This window comes from Zootoca vivipara, chromosome 14 (assembly GCF_963506605.1).
Source record: "Zootoca vivipara chromosome 14, rZooViv1.1, whole genome shotgun sequence".
Taxonomy (NCBI): domain Eukaryota; kingdom Metazoa; phylum Chordata; class Lepidosauria; order Squamata; family Lacertidae; genus Zootoca; species Zootoca vivipara.
In genome coordinates, this window is record NC_083289.1 from 14,054,548 (window position 1) to 14,075,887 (window position 21,340).

A 21,340-nucleotide genomic window follows, 5' to 3' on the forward strand; every position below is an offset into this window, starting at 1 on the left:
AAACAGCAAAGCTTGAGATTATTTTATCTCTCTCTCTATATATAAAAGTTACCTGGATGTATTGATGGTTCCATGATCTGAAAATTTTAAAAAAGAAGAGATTTTAAGATTTTGCTTATTTTGTGCCATCTTCATCCCTTTTAAACACTTCAAGCGTTTACCTACATTTGATGCAGCAGATTCTGTGCTCCTTGAGGTCACACCTGCAGCCTGGTTGCTGTGTTTAGGACTGCAATAACCACTGTCACTATCAATGTCTGCTTCGCTAGCCCCTTGCTCGCTGGAGGATTCTGCAGGGTGGGAGGTTCGCCGCCGCCTGCTTTTTGGTTTCCAATGCATGGCACTCACACTCTCAGACAGTGACTTGCTTGCGATCTCTGATGGAAAGTCTGCAATGCAAGGCAAGTGGGATTACTAAGAACCAACAGTTTTGGAGCAACCTAGTCTTCTTCCACAAACATACAAGTGTTTAAGAAGAACTGTCACAACAGTAATAGAATCATCAGGCATGCTAGATAGCTATCTAGAACAGCCCATTGCCAGAGAGTTTTGTTACAGGTGCAGATGGCAATAATTTCCTCTTCCTTCTACAGCCTCAGTGCTTGAGTATCTAAAGTGCAAAATAGGCAATGGATGGTATCTATTTTTATTTAATTTATATCCTACTTTCCCCCCACAGTGGGACTCAAGGAGTGTTACACAAATTAAAAAAGCACAGATAAAATACAAAATGCTAAAAACAAATAAGAACAGCTGTTGCTATGTTGTGTGGGAAATGTCCCAGATTCTAGTTAATTATGCTCATTTTTAGGACACTATTCCTTCTTCCCCATTTTCCATTCCCACTCTGCCCTGGTCAGCATTATGTGGCCATTCAGCATAGTTAGTCCTCACTGGCCATTTTCGGACTTGGGCGGCTAGACTGAAAGTAGTAATATACTGACTGTCAGTTGTGATTATGTTCATAAGACTACGTTCTGAGAAAATAGCTAAATAAAATTTGACTAAAAAAGACAGAAATATTAGTGGAAAAGAAGGGAGACACACCACCTGAATGATGCCTAATAGCCAATGTAAACTTGCCCAGGAGCCAAGGCAGATTAAGCATATCATCTCAGAATGGGAGGAACACCCAATACTTCCATCACAGATATTCCTATATAAGCTTTGTACAAGGAACTTTTCAGGTACAAGGAAATTTCACTTAAGCATAGAACAGGTCACAACACCAATACACATACATTATCACTGTACCTGTTTGCTGACAAGCATCCACCAGGAGTACAATTTTAGGTCTGCTCTCAGGGCCCGATGCACTGGTCTCTTTCTGGATAGCAACACTTTTCACTGGAGGCCTTTTGCTTTTTATGTGTATTTGTGGAGGCTGTTGCTGTTTAAAATGATTAGCCAAGGAAAGAGTTTTATTTGGTAAGCCAGTGGACTTGGTTTAGGAAAGACAATTTTCCACAGAAAGTAACCACAGAAGATTATGGAATATTATCTGCAAACATTTGGAAACTAACCTTAGATCCATCAGCACTTTAATTAAAAAATAAACATATGTTCCATACAAAACAATGAATAAATAATGAGCACCATTGTTTAAAGATCTTTCATATTTTGCAAAGCAGCTTTCATCTATCTGTACTGATAACTAATAAACTATGATTTCTACATTAGATATACACTTCTGAAGTTCCAACTACTACAACGTGTTTGGAACCCAAGCCTAGCATGTCTAGCTGCTGAAATTATGACATTTAGGGAAGCTTTTAATGTTTGATGGATTACTGTATTTTAATATTTTGTTGGAAGCTGCCCAGAGTGGCTGGAGAAGCCCAGCCAGATGGGCGGAGTAAATAATAATTATTATTATTTCAGTAACAGTGCTTTATTGAAGTATAACTGTTAACTGTGATTTTTAAAAATGTATTAAGAACCTTTTGGTAGGTGTCCAAGTATGATAATTAAGAATTGGAAATGGTTCAGAATTCCATCAGTCCTGGAATCATGGAAGACAGTATTAAGGGTAACTCAAATGGATAAATTAACTGCTTTTAATACATCTTAAGCAGAGGTTAGGAAGCACTTAAGCACTATTAATTCCTTTTGGAATTAATTTGCCAAAAGCAGCGATTTACTATTATGGTGGCTTTTAAGACTTTTTTTTTAAATAGTAGATCCATATGGCTGCCTGTGTTTTTTTTAAGAACTGTCATTTAACACATATTTTAAAAATAAATTTTCAAAAGCAAATACAGTGGTACCTCTGGATTCGCACACCTCTGGTTGCGTATCCTTTGAGTTACGCACGCGGCAAACCCGGTAGTATTTTTCCAGGTTTCGCCATGCACATGCGCAAAAGCGCTCTACGCGCATGTGCAGAAGTGCTCTGCCGCGCTGCACGCATGCGCAGAACAGGCACCTCCAGTTGCAAATTCCTCTGGATCCGACCAGAGCTCCGGAACGGATCCCGTGCGCAACCAGAGGTATCACTGTACATAAATATGACACCTATTCATGTTTGCATGGATGTGAGCTAGAGGTATTCATGGTTTTCAAGAAGGGTGGGTAAAGGTTTTAAAATGTATCAAGTTCAACACTACAATCTTACCACAGCACTTCAGAAACACCAAAAATGAAATTAGGCTGATACTGCAACATGTTTTTAGAAATAAAAAAGGGGACATTACATTACTCTAGAACAGGGGTCCCCAGACTTACCGAGCGGCGGGCCGGTGCCCGCCGCGCCGACCGCGCGGTGGGCCAGACGGCAGGGGAGTGCGCGCGCAGCGGGCCGGAGGGCGGGGGAGTGCGCGCCCGTGCGCATGCGCACACGGGCGGGAAAAAAAATCGCCGAAAATCGCTTGTGCGCATGCGTATGGGCCTCCCCCGACCCGGAAGTGCACCAGAAATGACCTCTTCCGGGTCGGGAGAGGCCCGTACGCATGCGCACAAAGGATTTTCGGCGATTTTTTGCCGATTTTTTAGATCGCCGCTGCGCCGCGAGAGCGGGCGGCGGCAGCGGGTGGCGGGGGTCGTCGCGGGCCGGATTGGAAGGCCAATTGGGCCGCATCCGGCCCGGGGGCCGTAGTTTGGGGACCCCTGCTCTAGAATCTAGACCAGGGGTCCCCAGACTACGGCCCCCGGGCCGGATGCGGCCCAATTAGCTGCCCAATCCGGCCTGCAACGACCCCCGCCGCACGCGGCGTGGCGACGATCTTCGAAATCGGCAAAAAACCGCCGAAAATCCTTTGTGCGCATGCGTATGGGCCTCTCCCGACCCGGAAGAGGTCATTTCCGATGCACTTCCGGGTCGGGGGAGGCCCATACGCATGCGCACAAGCGATTTTCGGTGATTTTTTCCCCGACCGTGTGCGTGTGCGCATGCGCACGCACTCCCCCGCTCTCCGGCCCGCTGCGCGCGCACTCCCCTGCTCTCCGGCCCGCCGCGCGGTCGGCGCGGCGGGCACCGGCCCGAAGCCCGGTAAGTCTGGGGACCCCTGATCTAGACCATGGGTAGGCAAACTAAGGCCCAGGGGCTGGATGCGACCCAATCGACTTCTAAATCCGCCCTGCGGACAGTCTGGGAATCAGTGTGTTTTCACATGAGTATAATGTGTCCTTTTATTTAAAATGCATCTCTGGGTTATTTGGGGGCATAGGAATTCGTTCATCCCCCCCCCCCCCGAAATATAGTCCGGCCCCTCACAAGGTCTGCTGAAAAAGTTTGCTGACCCCTGCTCTAGACAACAGACATGTACAAACACTATGGTTACAATCTTGCCTTCAACTGCACATGTGTAAAACATACTGAACTCAACAGGACCTGTGTGCACTAGATATGGCAAAATATATTGGAAGACTATTTTTTTAGAAAGCTCAATGACCACCATATTCTGCTGGCAAAATAAACTAAGGATGTCCTTTATCCTCAAAACCTAAGCACGTAATAATAAAAAAGAATGGTTTTATCTTTCAGAAAGGTGCATTTTATATGGAGTACTTGTTTTAACTTTTGTTAGTTTTGAGATACCTGTATTAGATAAAAACTATTATATACGGTATGTGTGTCTACATGTGAAAAGGTATTGACTCAGCAACACAAAACACCTAGGTTTGGGCTTGTGTGCATGCCCAATTGCATAAACAGACCGAGAAAGGGCACAAGTGAGAGGTTGTGCTTTATGCTGCCCAGATAAGGTGTACACAATTCAAAAAGTTTATTCTCTGTACAAAAATATTTTCTAGATTCTTCTATTTCTGGTGTAAATTTTTTAAAAAAAGGATTTTCATTTCCAGCATAGTGTTTTACAACAATGATATGTATACAGACAAACCCTGGTTGTCGAATGTAATGTATTCCAGAAGCCTGTTCAGCTTCCGAAATATTCAACAACCAAGGGGCGGCTTCCGATTGGCTGCAGGAGCTTTCTGCACTCAAGCGGAAGCTGTGTTGGACGTTCGGTTTCAGAAAAACGTTCGCAAAATGGAGCATTTACTTCCGGGTTTTTGGCATTCAGGAGCCAAAACGTTCCAAAACAGAGGCGTTTGGGGACCGAGGTTGGACTGTACTGACAAACATAAACTTCACTGATATATTCCAAACTAGCCATTCATCCTTCAATTATGTTGCTTGCTAAATGGACTTACTTTTTGCACAGCTGGTCCCCTGTTGGAGCTTCTACTCTGCTGGCTACATAATGGAAAGACCTGGTTGGGTTGGGTTGGGCGATCCGTGCATTCTGCTGCGACTGCATTTATGGCACTTGTTGTCTGGAAGGGTGCAGAGTAAGGGGCTGGAAATGGATGATAAAAGCCCATGACCTGGGCACATGGTGCTGGCATCAATTGATAATACGTGTATTCAGCAGAAACAGGTGGCTGGGCAGAAATAATGGGATAAGCAAGGTATGGACCAGCAGGGTTTGGGTTAGGCTGCTGCCATCTGATATCATTGTTATACAGTGGAAGTTGCCTGTAGAGAGGAAGAGAATAGAACACTTTCTGAATGGTTAAATGTACAACAGTCCACCACCATCGCTTCTTTCCTTTAAAACCAAAAAGAAAGATTTTGCAAGTGCTAAGTGCTATCCATCCCACATACATTTCCCCACTGTGTTCATATGGCTGTCCAGTTCTAGGGATGAGGAACTAATTGCACCAAACTGCACTGCACAAGCAGTATTATACTATTGTGAGATATCAAGTGCTATACTAGCATGGCAGTCCTATGTTTTTACAGGTATAATTATAGCCAAGTCCTCACAATGTCCAATTCAGAAGTAAATTCTGCTGAATTAATGGGGCTTACTTCCATGTAAATGGGGTTACAACTGCAGCCTTAAACATCAAAGGGAAACTTGAATTACATGTTTCAAGAGGTTTCATCATAGTCCTATGCTCGGTGAAAATATGAGCAGTTTTCTGCCTTTTATCTATTCTCAGCAACTATGCAAAGAAGGCAGCAAATGGGGGCCACTGCCTCATTTTGGAAGTGGCATGAAACTAATTTTGCCGCACTAACAGCAAATTTAAGAGGTGGCTTGAAGGCCTGAGCTTCACCACCTTTCATTCAGGAGACACAAAAAATAGATGATTTTTCTGAATGGTTAAAGAAAAAACCTGGAGAGAAAGCAAATAGTTCCTTCTACAACAATATTATTTAACTAACATGCAATCTAATCCTCACATGTTTACCCAGAAGCAAGTGCCACTAAGCTTACACCCAAGAAAGTGTGCACAAAATTTCCGCTTTAAGTGCTGAAGTTGAGTGTGAAAGCTTCCCAGTATTCTAGGGAACACAAAAAACTAAATGGAAGATGCAGAAAATGTTTACATTCATTTATTTAGTCACGGAATATATTTAATTACCTATTGGACTGGTTTTCCTGAACAAATGGGTAGCAAGTAATCAGGTAGCTAGGAATAGGAGCTGGTTCCACGCCACTAACTCCTCCACTGTCAGTAGGTAACGCCATAGACATCATAAGTGAATCCGGACCCTTCTTCTGAGGAATGAATGGTTCTACTTCAGCAGAGAGTTTCACATTCTTGAGGGAAGGGGGGAAAAAACATGTTAACATGTTAGGGAACATAAACTACAGTATTTTCTGGGCTATCAGTGCTTAAGTACAGGTTATAAACACCTCAGGTTACAGACTCCGCTAACCCGGAAGTAGTACCTCAGATTGAGAACTTTGCCCCAGGATGAGAACAGAAATCATGCGCTGGCGGTGCGGCGGCAGCAGGAGGCCCCATTAGCTAAAGTGGTACCTCAGGTTAAGAACGGTTTCAGGTTAAGAATGGACCTCCGGAACGAATTAAGTTCGTAACCAGAGGTATCCCTGTACGTCATAGCCACTATGGCTGTATTTTCATTAGGTTTACCGTGTTACATTTCCCCAGTCAAAATTATTGAAGCGAAATGAATTGCATTTAAGATCAGCAACCCCAAAGCAGGAAATATATCCCTTATTTAGAGCACCAGAGCAGTAACCAAAAAGGTGGTGACAACTATGCAAACAACTATGCCACCCAAGGAAACATGCACAACAGACCTAAGTTCAGTCTTCTGAAGAAGGCACATTACAAAACAGGAAAACAATTAAAGACAGCCAAGACGGAGAAATGTTTCGTGCTACACATTTGTTGGGAGGTTCTAGCAGGGGAGCGCAGCTATCGTATACCCTTGACCGAAGAATGGTACACTCCTATCTGGGATGGTCGTCCTCTTCCACCAAGCGTGCAGCTTCGGGAGGGACACACATGGAGCGGTGAGGGAGGAAGGGGACACCTGCCTAACCAGCCAGATCAGTCGAACCAACCCTGGCGATCAATGGGGTGACAGATGTTGCAGCCAGATCGCCCTCACATTGTTTTGTGCTACACATTTATCTGCAGTAAAGACATGACATTTTATGGTAGAAGGAAGCATAGGAGATACTATTTAGAGCAGTGATGGTCCAACTTGGCCCTCCAGCTGTTTTGGGACTACAATTCCCACCATCCCTGACCACTGGTTCTGTTAGCTAGGGAAGATGGGAGTTGTAGTCCAAAATCAGCTGGTGGCCATAACTGATTTAAAGCATTGCATGTGATCCATCTAAATGAAGATGGAATGAGTTACACCCCCAGGAAAAATATAACTTTAAGTTTATTGCTTTTAGTGGGTCTATTCAAGTACAGTAGTAGCTTGGGTTACAAACACTTCAGGTTACACACTCCGCTAACCCAGAAGTAGTACACACAAGTTCCAGTGAACAAAATATAACTTGCTTCCAAAAATAGGTGCAAAAGATTGAGCTGTAATAAGTGTCCCACACAACCTAGAATCAGGGGATAACTGTTGGGCAAAGCTGTGTATTTCAAAGAAATATAAAACTGATACAGTGGAACCTCGGTTTACGAATGCAATCTGTTCCATGGAGGCATTCGTAAACCGAGGCATTCGCTCCCCGAAGGCACGCTTTTGCACGAGCGTGAAGCGCCGATAGAGCGCTTCTGTGCACGCACGCACTGTGCAGAAGCGATCTGCGCATCCGACGCCGTGGAACCCGGATGTAAACACTTCCGGGTTTGCGGCGTTCATAAACAGAGGTAGTTGTAAACCGAGGTTCCACTGTATCCAATGTTATGCACTTCAATCAAGAGTCAAGAGTCTTTGAGTTTTTTTGTTTTTCAAGAGAAGGAACTGTACTAGAGGAAATATACTAGTATGGAACAAATATGACAAAGTATTTACTTAATTTTCTTAAAACCTGCAGAAGAAAAGTTACCCTCCCAAAGGAAAGCTATTCAGCTATGATACCCGTTAAAGCACTAAATGGGCAAAAATGTTTCAACAGTACAAAAACAACAACACCCTGCAGGTGTTAAAGGCTGGGTTTGCATGCAGCAATACTCTCAACAAGTCAGGCCCCCTTTCCTCTTCTGGCACAACTGCAATGAGTTGGGAAGCTTTTGCTTCTGTTTTAGATTCACTGCAACTGGTCATGACATTCACACCTTAATTGTAATTATGGTTAATTGAGACAAAACCTATGGTTTGAAGCAGTGTTCGAAATTAGCCAGGCACATTTTGCACCTGCCTATTGGCCACTTGCACCAAGTGAAAATACCTGGGTGCCAGGGTGGTGGCGCCTGACGTTTTCACCATCTGGAGGTACATGCCTGGGGACAATTGGATCTTGAATGTTTCCACACACTAATACCACATCCTGCAGAATTCCATCAGTTATATTTTCTTTGCAGAATTAGAATGAATTTCAGGAACCAAAATGCTTTTTCTGTGCAGCCTGAACAGGAGCAGTGAACGACATTACAGTTAATTGTTGTAGTTTGCCTTCACTTACCCCTCCCCACTGCCCTGCTCACAGTAATTTAAGAATGGTCTGTTTCATCATTAAGAAAAGGGAGGAATAGGCTGATATATATATGTGGACCATCCCTGGATCAAGTGACTTTTCTTTTTTAAGTTCACAAAGTTCTTAACCTAGCTCTGTGTCAGTGATGGCCAAACTTGGCCCTCCAGCTGTTTTGGAACTACAACTCCCATCATCCCTAGCTAACAAAACCAGTGGCCAGGGATGGGAATTGTAGTCCCAAAACAGCTGGAGGGCCAGGTTTGGCCATCACTGCCCTATGTTGTCATCTGAACTAGCCAGATGTTTAACAGATAATCAATTATAGACAGTCATTTAAAAAATAAAACTTTACATATGTCTTGCCCCAAAATGGCATATAGATATTCTGTAACCTTGGTTTAAGGAGCCATTTGTTGCTGTGTGTGTGTGTGTGTGTGTGTGTGTGTGTGTGTGTGTGTGTGCACGCGTGCGCCTTGTTTCAACAACCATAGTGCAGATAACCTGGTGGTTAAACTAAATGGGAAGAGAAAGCTTCAGGGCCACTTGTGTCTATACCAGGGGAGAGGAGGAGTGTTTAAACTCAAGACCTCCTTCAATTCTTTCCTGCAAAAGTAATCTGGTCCCAATTGAAAGTACCAATTGTATTATCCTGCACATGCCTACCTGAAGCTTAATGTTGTTTTGGAGGCCTTCCTCTGGGTAGCTTCAGCAGGCAAAGCAAAGCAGGGGGGTACCAAGGAGAGGAACTTTTCAGTAGTGGCATCTCAGCTGTGGAACAGCCTTCCCAGAGATGGCCATACAGAGACTTTATGGTATTTTCAGTGCCAACTGAAGTCCCTTTTGTTCACCCAAACTTTTAAACTGTTTTAGAACTGGGATGTAAATTATTTCATGCTGCCGCAACGCAAGGAAGTTTTTTGAGGTTTCTTGTTTTATTCTTTATTGTATATTATGTTTTTAGTATTTTGTTGCAAGTCATACAAGTAGTATCTATTGAATGGTAACCACATAAATATAGTTATAGGTAGGTAGCCGTGTTGGTCTGATGTAGTCGAAACAAAATAAAAAAATTCCTTCCAGCACCTTAGAGACCAACTAAGTTTGTCATTGATAAGACACAGGCATCCCCAAACTTCGGCCTTCCAAATGTTTTGGCCTACAACTCCCATGATCCCTAGCTAACAGGACCAGTGGTCAGGGATGATGGACATTGTAGTCCAAAACATCTGGAGGGCTGAAGTTTGGGGATGCTTGGATAAGAGCTTTCGTTCTTCAGTGTATCTGAAGAAGTGTGCATGCACACGAAAGCTCATACCAACGACAAACTTAGTTGATCTCTAAGGTGCTGCTGGAAGGAATTTTTTTATTTTGTTTCGACTACATAAATTTATTTAATAATAATAATAATAATAATAATAATAATTCATAATCAAAGCCCACCATTGAGCAAAACAGCAGGATATAAGATTAATTTGTGTATTGTTTTCTTATTCAGGTTTAGTTTGAATTAAGTTTGGCTTTTGATTTCAGAGCCTCTACATTAAGCCATTTGCAAATAACAATCTGTCTATTGTTTCCACTTCTATCGGAGTATGGATTACACAGGAACCTATTTTTGCTCTAAAGGAACATGCACACTGATGACACTATATAAATACAACAATCAGTACTTACATATTCTATTGTTTGTGTTAGCAATTTTCTTTCAAAGCACAGGATTTTAAGACTTACTCAGCTTTCAGTTTAATTTTACAGAATGTATGCAATAGCTCATTATATATGTTTCCCACTGACCATTACATTTCTTCCAAGATATTTAACATAAAGCCACCTTTGTTTTCAATATAAAGGCTACTGTATTATTTAGCAGCTGCAGCGACAGAAGATGACACTAGCAGGAACAGACTGGTAAACTTTGTCTTATAGTTACAGCACTGTGTTTAATCTTTAGACTACAATATACAAAAAACCTGTAACGGACGTTCAATATTACCCATTAAAACAGAACCCATGCTGTCCTTCTAAGCAGAATAGTGCTGTCGGCTGAAGGCACTTTGTGTAATTAACACAAGGCAGATGCCTACATATTATGTTTCAAATTCAAAATAATATTGGGTTTTATACTGGCTAATAGTGGCCTTTTATCTTTCAGCAATTTGGAAAAAAAATTGTGTCAGTTTTCAAACTGAGAGTATGCAGCAACAAGCATATTAAGAACTTACACTTTGCCTATTTTAAGAGTAGCTTTGTAAACACAAAAACAGATGTGGCTATAGTTAGATAACTCTATTCAATGCAATCTTAAGGAATGGGAAATATGCTGGTTAACTAGAAGATAGCAGGAGCATTTTATGCAAAGTTCTGTCTGAAAAAATCTTACTTTTTAATCAATAACGGGGTAGTAATTTCTCCACTTTTAGGATTGCTCTGTGCATTAATGTAATACAAGTTATATTAGGCAAATGGAACCAAAATAATAGTAGTACCCGTGTTTCTCATATTAAAAGACATGTCTTATATTTATATTTTCCTCAAAAAAACACACTATGGCTTATTTTCAAGGGATGTCTTATTTTTTTCCTCCTCCTTCTGCTGCGGCCGGCATTGCTGCTGCGCCTATCACTATGTCTTATTTTCGGGGTATGGCTTATATTCCTTGAATGCTTAAAAATCCTGCTATGGCTTATTTTATGGGTATGTCTTAAAATATGAGAAACAGGGTAATGTTGAAAGCAAACTTTTTTTCAGGAGACTCTCACTAGAAAGCAAACACTTATGCAAGCAGCAGTCCAGGCATGCTAAAATTAGTATATGTTAATTTTCAGCACCTTCCTTTTTCTCCCTTAGGCTGGAATCCTAAACAGACTTACTAGGGAGTTAGCACTATGGAACTCAATGTGGCTTACTTCTGAGTGTTATTAAAATCTAAATAGCTTAAGGGGAATGTATGCTATTGAGTTATGTCTTAGCAGTTTCATTGGAGTATGTCTAAATATAAATTTCTAAGTAATGCTTTGAATATGACGTTTAAAACAACTTGATTGTTTTGACATTTTTCTCATATATGTTTCAGTCAAACTACTTTTGGTTTTTGAGAGGGGATCACATATTGTTTACTAAATGCAAGTCAAATATACATGCTAAATCAGATCTCCATTTAAAGCAGCACAAAATGCTCCTATTATATTTTGTCTGGAAAACTCACACCACTTTTTATTATCTGTTCCAGTTCAACTGCCAAACGGAACATCTTACAGATTCAGATTAGCATGCATCATTTATCTGTTTTAAAAAGGATCATACAAACTGTTTCATTTGCTTGCATGTTTAGACTAATGAAGGGCTGTTTTTTTTTAAAATATACCCAAGACAAAGCAAATTCTGATCAGGAAATGGGTATACTAAGGCATGGGAATATCTACAAATCAATATTCAATGAACACATTGGGTGAAATGCTTTTACAAACTCAATACTGCCAGTATGACATCTTTGCTAGGTGGAGACACAAACAATGGAAGCTCTAAGATTGCACATGACACGTCATATAATATACTGTATAACTTATCTTTATTCAAACAGATAAGCTATAAAACAAGGTAACATGAGTGGGCAGTAGCACTATCATTTTATAAATGCATAGGTACTTTCATTAAATACTGAACAACCTTTTCACATGAACACCTACTCACAACTTTCATATTTAATTCCTTGCTCTTACACTGTGTTTATAGAATCATAGAATTGCAGACTTGGAAGGAGCCATAAGGGTCATATAGTCCAACAGGCTGCAATGCAGGAATCATTTTTCCCAACCTGGGGCTTGAACCCATGACCATGTAATTAAGAGTCTCATGCTCTACTGACTGTGCTTAATTAATACAACTTCCAAGAGGTCTCCCTATAAACTACATGAGGGTACAAGTAATACACGAAGAGCAGCTCATATAAAGTAATCTATTACTTAGCTTCTAAACAAGGCCAAACATCATTAGGAAAGGATCCTATGTACAATTAACAAGAACAATTCCTACTGACCACAGGGATTTGCATCTATAAAAAAATGCTTATGTTTGGATTGTAAGGTTTCAATCCTACAATTACTTGGGCATGAATCCTACCAGGTAGCAGGGATCCAGTACTGGAAGACTTTTAATGATCAATCCTATTTCATTATTTATAAAAAATATTTATTTTTTATAAATCATATATTTCATTTTTAATGATACAACTATTGATGTTTAGTAACTGTATCTATATTTGAATTACACTTGGATCAACAAAATGCAACTCCTCCTTCCCTATCACAACCCGTCCATTTTAAAGAGTTTAAAACTTACTACTGGAAAGAACTGCATTATAAAACTGTAAGAGCCTATCTTATCCATCCTTGATTTGTACCTCCATGATTTCATAAAGGCCAAAGTTTACTCCACATTAGAACAGATACGTTCCCAAGAAAAGGAGCTACAGTGGTACCTCTACTCTACTAATGTTTCTACTTACGAATGGAGCTCCGTCCGCCATCTTGGATGCGGTTTAGATAGGATTTTTTCTACTTACGAATTTTTAGATAGGGTTGCTTCGACTTACAAATTTTTTCTCCCAATGCATTCCTATGGGATTCGACTTACAAATTTTTTCTACTTAGAAATGTGCGTTAGGGAAGCATTAAATTTGTAAGTAGAGGTACCACTGTACTAAGATTAGACACTGGCCTAGTTCACACACCAGTGCAGTAGCAGAGTGACTAGGGAGGAGCAAAATGGCCCCAATCTACTCTCTTGGAGCCCCTGCATTCATGCTAAGTCATAATTTGTCTTAATGTGAGGAAAATATCTTGCCATTGGTTGAAGCACAGAACAAGTTGTTTTGAAGTGATACATGATACAAGGTAGGACACCAAGCTACTTTGTGCAACCTGTTTCCTAATTTTGTTATTTGGCGACTGAGCCCTTTAGCACAGGGTGCATACATTTGTGGGGAGAAAACCATTACTTCCCACCAGATTTGAAGCATTTTCATAATAAAAGTGATATTATTTAACACAGAACAATTACAGTAAAGTAATATTTGACATCCACATTTCAACATGCATGTTGCTCTTAGCTTTACAGAAAATGCAAGTAAACACAAAAAGAAAAGATAATGACTGCAAGTAGATAGAGAAAAGCTACCGGTAACAAAAGGCGGCAAAGCTGATGTTACTCTAGTGTTGCACAAAGCTATACAGGAACACAGTTCTTTAGCACCCATCTTTGTGCCACCATGTAAGTGCCACTCTTCTCCCAGACATTCACTGTCTGTTAAGCTTTTATGACTGCTCTGGCATCTTTGTTTTAATAGTTTTTAGTTATAGTTTTTCTAAAACATTTTATAAATAAATAATAGGATAATAGTAAGCATATTTAAATTGTTTTTCCTCATATTACTTTAATTTACTCAAGAACAGTTTTACTAAAGCTTATTTAGAAAAATGTAAGGACCACTTGATAAAAGAATCCCTATGCAGCCAATTTCTTTAGCATATAGTTTCTTTCTCCAGGCAATCATACATATTTTGCAGCACTCGAAATTTGCCAGGCCACTTGCGGCCAAGAGAACATGCCTGACATCTCCTCCATCTGGAGGTGCATGCCTGGGTATCCTTGGATCGTTACTGTTTTCACAAATTAACAACACATCCTTTAGAATTTTATCTGTGATATTTTATCTGCACAATCAGAACGAATTTCAGGAACCAAAAACTCATATTGAAAAATTCAACTTTTGAGCCCTCTGACCCCAAAATGGCAACTAGACATTCTGTTTTGGCAACTGTAAACCTGGTTTAAGGAGCCATTTAGCACCTAGCTTATATATATTTGAGTTTCTAACACCAATATCTTGTGAAGGCATGTGCCTGCTGCCTGGCACAATACTATGCAGCATACGACTTTAAGAGGACTAAAACCCACAATGCCCACTCACACCCTTTGTCCCCTTAAGAAAAATTTCTGGCAAATGTTACAGGAACACAGAAAAACTGCATTTAACCAAGTCAGACCACTGGTCCATCTAGCTTACTACTGTCTATGCTGACTGGGAACAACCCCTCGGGGTTTTAGAGAAGCCTTTCTATGTCTTGTCTACAAATACTGGGGAGTGAAGTTGTGGCCTTTTGCAAGCAAGTGGCTCTACCATCCCTGTGAATGAGACCTTCTCCTTGAACCTAATCATTATTATTATTTTATCTTTGAGTCGTCTGGAGCTTCTTCCCTTTCTACAGCTATCCATGCCTAGTTACTGAAATCCAGATAATGGCTGGCTGCAAAGAACTGAAGCCACAGGAAGATATTGGAAGAATGCAACGAGGAAGTAACCTGAAGTCAGCTGAAGACTACTGTAATTACAATTCCTACTAACTAATCCACAACATATTGCTCAACAAGAGTGATGTCTGGTTTAATAACCATTCTTCCTTCAGAAACAAAAAAAAAAATTCATGGAAACTACAGGCAACACAAAAGACTTGTTAAAAACAAAAGAAATGATATGTAACCCCAAACAGCCACATCTTTAAATAGCAACAGCAATGATCAGACCAAATCAACTGTTGTTTTGGGTAGAAATTAACATTTAGGAGCATATGCTGCCACCTAATATTAGGTCAGATCATAGATCTGTGGTCTGAAATCTAGGCTGGCTGAATTGCATATGGGTCCTGCACTTTGTTCCTTTTACCTGTGCCCCCCCTCCTTTTCACACACATGCACAGAGAAGCAGGAATTGGGAAGACCAACCTAGGCCTCATTCCTCTCCCCATCCCCTCTTGTATGAAAATACATGAAGAGGAGCAGCAGCTATTCATCTTCACTACCCACCCACCAAAGGTGGCCACTCACTGTGGCACCTCAAAAGAACATTGTAGAGATGGAAAAGGTGCAAAAACAGGCAACCAAAATATCACAAAGTTGAAGCAATTCCCCGAAGTACAGTATTTGAGGTCTATTTAGTTTAGAGAAAATAAAGCAAGTAAGGGTTAGAGACCACTGTGGCTAAGGGTGTCTTTTTCTGGCTACAGCTGGTTCACCAACTACAGCCTGTTTTGGACAGAAATGACTTGGCCACGGTACTCCATGCTCTAGTTACTTTCAGAATCATAGCACTGTAGACTTGGAAGAGACGCCAAGGAGCATCTAGTTCAACCCCCTGCAATGCTGGAATATTTTTGCCCAGTGTGGGGCTCAAAACCATGACCCTGAGAGTAAGAGTCTCATGCTGTACCAACTGAGCTATCCCAGGACAGATTGGATTACAATGTGCTTTACGTGGGGCTGCCCTTGAAGACTCAGAAGCTTCAGCTGATCCAAAATGCAGCAGCCAAATTCCTAGCTGGGGTTCTGGACTTACCTAGATCTCACCGAACCCATTTTAAATCAGCTGCACTGGTTTCCAGTTTGTTTCTGAAGCTAATTACAAGTGTTTAAAGCCCTAATTGATTCAGCCCCCATCCCCACCCCAAAATACCTGAAATACTGTGTATCTTTCCTACAGACCTCCACCAGTTTTAAGATCAGTGGAGGGGACCCTCTTGGTTCTTCCACATCCCTTAGGAGCTCAGGGGAGGTGGCTTCTCTGTGGTAGCCCCTAGGTTTTGGAACTTCTTCCCCACAGAGATTCATCTGGCATCTTCATTACACAATTTTGGTGAATGCTGAAGACACACCTCTTTATCCTAGATGTTGATACATGAAATCTGTATTTTTAGGACCAACCTTATTTTTGTGATTATGTTGTTTCAAACTGTTTTTAGCATTGTTTTTTATAACTTGTCCTGTGACCTTAGGGTGAAGGGTGGGTAATTAAAAATGATAGTGATAATAAACTGAAGAGATTAATATTAGTCAAACAAATTTATAAAGGGATGCCTTCTGTGGACAGAAGTTTAAACTATTGTCTTGCAAGAGTCAGTGGCCTGGTTCAGTTTATCTTGGCTAAATATGCTGCAATATGCAGAAACCTTGCCCACTTAGAAAACCTCTTCATGGCATGGACTGATAAACTAGAAAATCTCTAACCATGGTTTCCAGATCATTTTCCTAGTTCAAGTGAAATGGGAAACTATGGTTGTGTACAGATTACTACCGGTAGCTTAAAAATGCAACTAGGTTGTTCTTACAAAGGCAAAATGTTTTTCAATATCATAATTTTAAAAGCTGTCTGAATGTGTCCACAGTGTGTTTAACCTCTACCAATGGGTCAAATTAAACATTACAAACAAAACAAATAAAGTGTGTACAATGAAGCCCCAATGGTGGTGGTGGTGTTTTAAATCAGAAACAACTCTGGGAGGCAGCAATTTAAAGCAAGGGATGTTTAACTCTTCTCCTTCCAACTGTTTTCCCACTCTATCAGCTGTTCTCCCTGCAAAGAATTCCAGACATATGTTTATGCTTTGGAACCCTGAAGGGGGAAAGGGCTGGAGGAGAGAAGCACAACATTGATACAGTATAAGAATCAGCTGATAAGGAAAGGTTTAAGTAGACACTGCCTCAACTCAAAATCAAAGCCTTTCGCTTTTAATCAAGTGTGTTGGTGCTTCATTTACATGTAAATGTGAGTTACATGTAGTTTGCCCTCTAAGAAGCAATACCTGAATTTCCCAGGGACAAATCTCTCTCTCTCTAAAAGCCATCTGACTTCCCCACTTGCCTCAAACTGGAAAGAGGTGTGTGAAGAGTGAGGCGAAGAAATACCCGCTGCTGATGGCAGTCCAGCTTTATTTGAAAATCAAGTCTACTTTAAGGAGGAGGTAAAGGATATCCAACCCTCAAGTCAGTCATTGACAATGATTTTAGCCTCAAAAAAACTGGGGAGTGATGCACTTTCTGTCCCATTCCTCCTTCTGACCTCATTCCCTTTCGCATTGCAAGTCTGTGGCCAAGTTCTACTAGTATTTGCTAACCCAGGTCTTTCCTGCCAAGACTGGAAATTTGATAATTTGTCAGCATTATCATCCTTTCACTCCCACCCATAAAGCACGGAAAATAAGTTCCCAGTTCAAAATTCACTTGGTGGCATTAGACAAGCCACTATATTCTTCCATCCTTGGCCAGCCTCCCCAATACTTTGCAATAAGAAAAATACTGTAGTGTCATGCAGAAATGTTTTAAGAGTTACTGAAACAGTGCATAGCAAAAGTGTCTTGAACCCCTGAAATTTCTATCCACAGAGCTCATTTTATCCTCGGAAAAGCCCAGTGAGGTAAATTAGGCTGAGAGGCAATGGCCCCAAAGTCACAAAGGGAGCTTCATGGCTGAGTGGGGTTTTGAACTCAAGTATGAGAGGTCCCAATTCGACACTAACCACAATACAATACAGAAGCATACTTTAAATGTATTACTGCTACGGAAACCAGCACCATTCAGATAGCAACAGCTGGCGATTTAAACTTCAACACCCCCCACACCCATAACCCCAGTGGCCCATGTTCAACGCCAGCTAGCTTTGCCTTTGCTTTCTTACTCCAGAATTTAGATTCCTTGCTGCAGAATTTAGATTTGGGGGGGGGGAGAGGAAACAATCTATATCCTTTGCTTATTAAAACTTATGAAGAACACCGTACGGATGTCAAGTGTGAGAGCGTTGTATAAACAGCTCCTTCTCCCAGAGCTTCAACAAATCCCTTTAAATCCCTCACTGCCCTGGCAACCTCGCCTAATTCCCCTCGGGCCCGATTCCATCCGCGCCAGGGACCGGGTCTAGGGCTCAAGCCCCATAACTCCCCCCTCCACACTGCTGCTTCTCCCCACCCCCATTATTAATATTATTACCGCGACACAAAGCACCCTCTCGGTTTGTTTACGTGTCGGTGGCATTTGTACGCCGCCTCTACAGCAGACGAGTTCTTTAGGCAACTCCCCATAAGCAAGAGCTACAACTCATTTAACGCCCCCGAAGTTTTGGTTTAAAAAACCAAAACAAAAGCAAAGGAGGCGCAGGCGACGCCTGGGATTTAGAAGGCCGGGGTGTTATTTAGCCCCTTTTACACTCACCATTTCAGCCGCCGCCCCCTCCGCAGCCACTAACCCCTAAGCACTGCTGTCTCAAGGGACTTCCTCCCAGGATTGGGGGGGGGGGTAGTGGAACCCCCTCCCTGCGGTCCACCTCTCCCCCCGTTGCCTAGCAACCCCTCAGCCGGGGGTCGGGCGCTGCACAGCGGGTTCCTTGGCCGGACTCCTCCCTACCTGGCCGCCGACGGCTTTGTCCATGGCTCCAGCAGCCAGAGCAGAGCGGGCCCGGGCGCCTCTCTCAGCGGGGACGGGGGGACGCTTCCCCCATGGCTCTCTCTTTCTCCCCTCCCCTCCCCTCACGGACCAGCTTCCCGCTCACCACCCGGCGCGGCGAGCAGAGGCGACTCCGCGGCGACTGACGCGGCTCCCGAACAAGACCCGGCTACGCCACTAGCGACGGCTTGAGATGGAGGCGATGGAGGGGAGGGGTGGGGAGGAGGGAGCATCTGGGACGGAAGCCGACGGGAGCCACGCTGCGCTTAAAAGCGTTGGTTTAAAAGCGTCCTCCTCCGCTCTCGGAACTCCCCCCTCCCCCACCCATCTTCTCCGCCGTTGCCCAGCAACGCCGGGCCTGTAAGGCTCGTATGCAGCCCAGCTGGAGTTCATCAAGGGGAGGGCTGGTGAACTCCTCCGCGCCTTCTTCTTAGACTTTTGTTTATTTATTTATTTATCTATTTATTTATATGTCCCTATATCTAGGTGTGTTATGCCTTTGCCTGCAGTCATATAAGCGCTCCTCAGTGTGGGAGTGAGGCCCACAGTGGGGCTTTATTTACATGACAGGGTGCGAGCTTTCCTTGAGCTGTGTTCTGTTCAGTCCGACGTACCGTGCGCCCGTGTGCATGCTTACTCACGAGTAAGGCCCACAATGGGATTTACGCCCGGTAAGTATGTAATAAGATTGCAGCTTGCTGCCTAGTAAAAGAGTATTGAGAGTGGCTGGGGAAACCAAGCCAGATGGGCGGGGTATAAAGTATTTATTTATTTAGGTGCGTGTTTTTAACTATAATTGTGCATGGTTTTGTTTTAGGGTGGTGTCTACTATGCTTAAAATGCTTGCCTTTTATACTTGAGCTTAGCAGTGCATTTTTAGGCCAGGGCTTTGCTTGCTTATTTGTGTACATGTATGTTTTCAGTTTTCATGCATATATCTCTGAAACTTATTTCATATTCTTTATTGAAAAAATTAAAAGTACATCGTCACAAGGGCACAGAGTAAGAGAACACACACAAAAAGAATTTTACAAAATAGTAGAAAAAAGAACAGACCAAAAGAAAGAACTTGTATACACGATCCCCCAAATATGTTATTGTAGTTAACTAGAACCTAATGCCGTATTTATAAAATATCTCTGTGAAACTTGGGGAAGGTTGAATTTTACCCCTTTCTCAGTTTCTTCCATAAATAGGCATTTTTCCTTAATGCTTTTGTTGTGTGTGTGTATACAAAAATTGATTAAATGATTGAAACTCATATACCATATTTTTTCTGTATTTTTCCGACTATAATATGCCCCCATGTATAAGACACCTCCTGTTTTTGGGGACTCAGATTTAAGAAAATGGGGAGAGATGGCCCAGAGTATAAGATGCCCCCTAATTTTTGAAATTATTTTTTAGGGAAAAAACCTAGTCTTATACACACAAAAATACGGTAATTATGGTAGTTGCTCAACTCACAGCACAAACCTAGCCATGCCTACCTGGAAGTAAGTTCTACTGAAGCGACAAGGCTACAATCCTATACCTAGTAATAATCCTATACCTGAGTTCAATGAGTAATTCCCATTAAACTCAGTGGGGTTACTTCTGAGTAGATGTGTATAGGATTGCACTGTAATCTAGTTTTAATGTTTTATAATGTCCGATGCCATTGGACAAGGTATTGCAGCCATAATGGTATCTAGTGTTATTTTAACTATTAAACGTGGCGTTGGCAAATGGTTCATTCATTCCTAATGGTCATTAGAGTCATAATTTTTTTCTAGTTTTCACATGGGGTGATAAAACGTCACTAAGCATTGTATTCCTACAAAACAATTTATAGTGGTACCTCCGGTTGCTCAGGGGATCCGTTCCGGAGCTCCGGTTGGATCCCGAGGAATTCGCAACCGGAGGTGCCTGTTCTGCGCATGCACGCGGCATGGTAGAGCGCTTCTGTGCATGCGCATGGCATGTAGAGCGCTTGTGCACAGGGTGAAACCCAGAAAAATACTTCTGGGTTTGCCACATGCGTAACCCGAAGGATACGCAACCAGAGGTGTGCGTATCCAGAGGTACCACTGTACCTCCTCCTTTTGCATTTGTCTGTCTCCAGGAAACTTTTTCAGCAGGGGGCCGGTCCACTGTCCCTCAGGCCTTGTGGGGGGCCAGACTGTATTTTTTTGGGGGGGGGGAATGAACAAATTCCTATGCCCCACAAATAACCCAGAGATGCATAAAGTCCAAGTGTCTCTGCGTCCAGTCCCTGTGTCCCTGGGTTTGCGCTACTGCGCATGTGCCCCACGGACACAGGGACTGGACACAGAGACTGGACGCACACACACGCGCACTCTTCCACCCCCTGCCTCCCATTTCCCTGCGGCCGCCAACCGCCGCTCCCGGCCGGACAGCGCCTCACTGCGCTTGCGCTAAAGCGCGAGGAGAAGGAGGCTTCTTTCTTTTCCTTCCCCCCTACGCTCCCCCCAGCGACCAGCAGCAAGCGGGCGCCGCACACACGCGTGCGTGCTCTCCCCCCGCCTACCGTTTCCCTGCGGCCGCCAACTGCCGCTCCTGGCCACACAAGTGCCTCACTGCGCTTGCGCTAAAGCGCGAGGAGGAGGCTGCTTTATTTTCCTTTCCCCCCCACGCTCCCCCCCCCGGCGACCAGCAGCAAGTGGGCGTTACACACATGCGTAAGCGGCACGCACGCACACACATAT

At 42.6% G+C, this 21,340-nt stretch overlaps 1 protein-coding gene across 4 annotated transcripts in view; it reads right to left on the reverse strand.

Moving 5' to 3' along the window:
* SECISBP2L (SECIS binding protein 2 like) overlaps positions 1 to 18,858 on the reverse strand; it is a 35,411-nt gene extending 16,553 nt beyond the window's left edge. For 2 of the 4 annotated variants that reach the window (XM_060282739.1, XM_060282738.1), the window contains exons 1-6: positions 18,594 to 18,857; positions 5,875 to 6,053; positions 4,654 to 4,978; positions 1,255 to 1,390; positions 166 to 389; positions 53 to 77 (exon numbers count right to left, since the gene is read on the reverse strand). In XM_060282739.1, coding sequence (XP_060138722.1) covers positions 53 to 77; positions 166 to 389; positions 1,255 to 1,390; positions 4,654 to 4,978; positions 5,875 to 6,053; positions 18,594 to 18,617 — 913 coding nt within the window. In that variant the 5' untranslated portion in view covers positions 18,618 to 18,857. Of the gene's footprint in view, positions 1 to 52; positions 78 to 165; positions 390 to 1,254; positions 1,391 to 4,653; positions 4,979 to 5,874; positions 6,054 to 18,593 lie in introns of all 4 variants that reach the window. The other 2 variants (XM_035131027.2, XM_035131029.2) reach the window with 2 other exon arrangements.
* Positions 18,859 to 21,340: the final 2,482 nt, after the last annotated feature.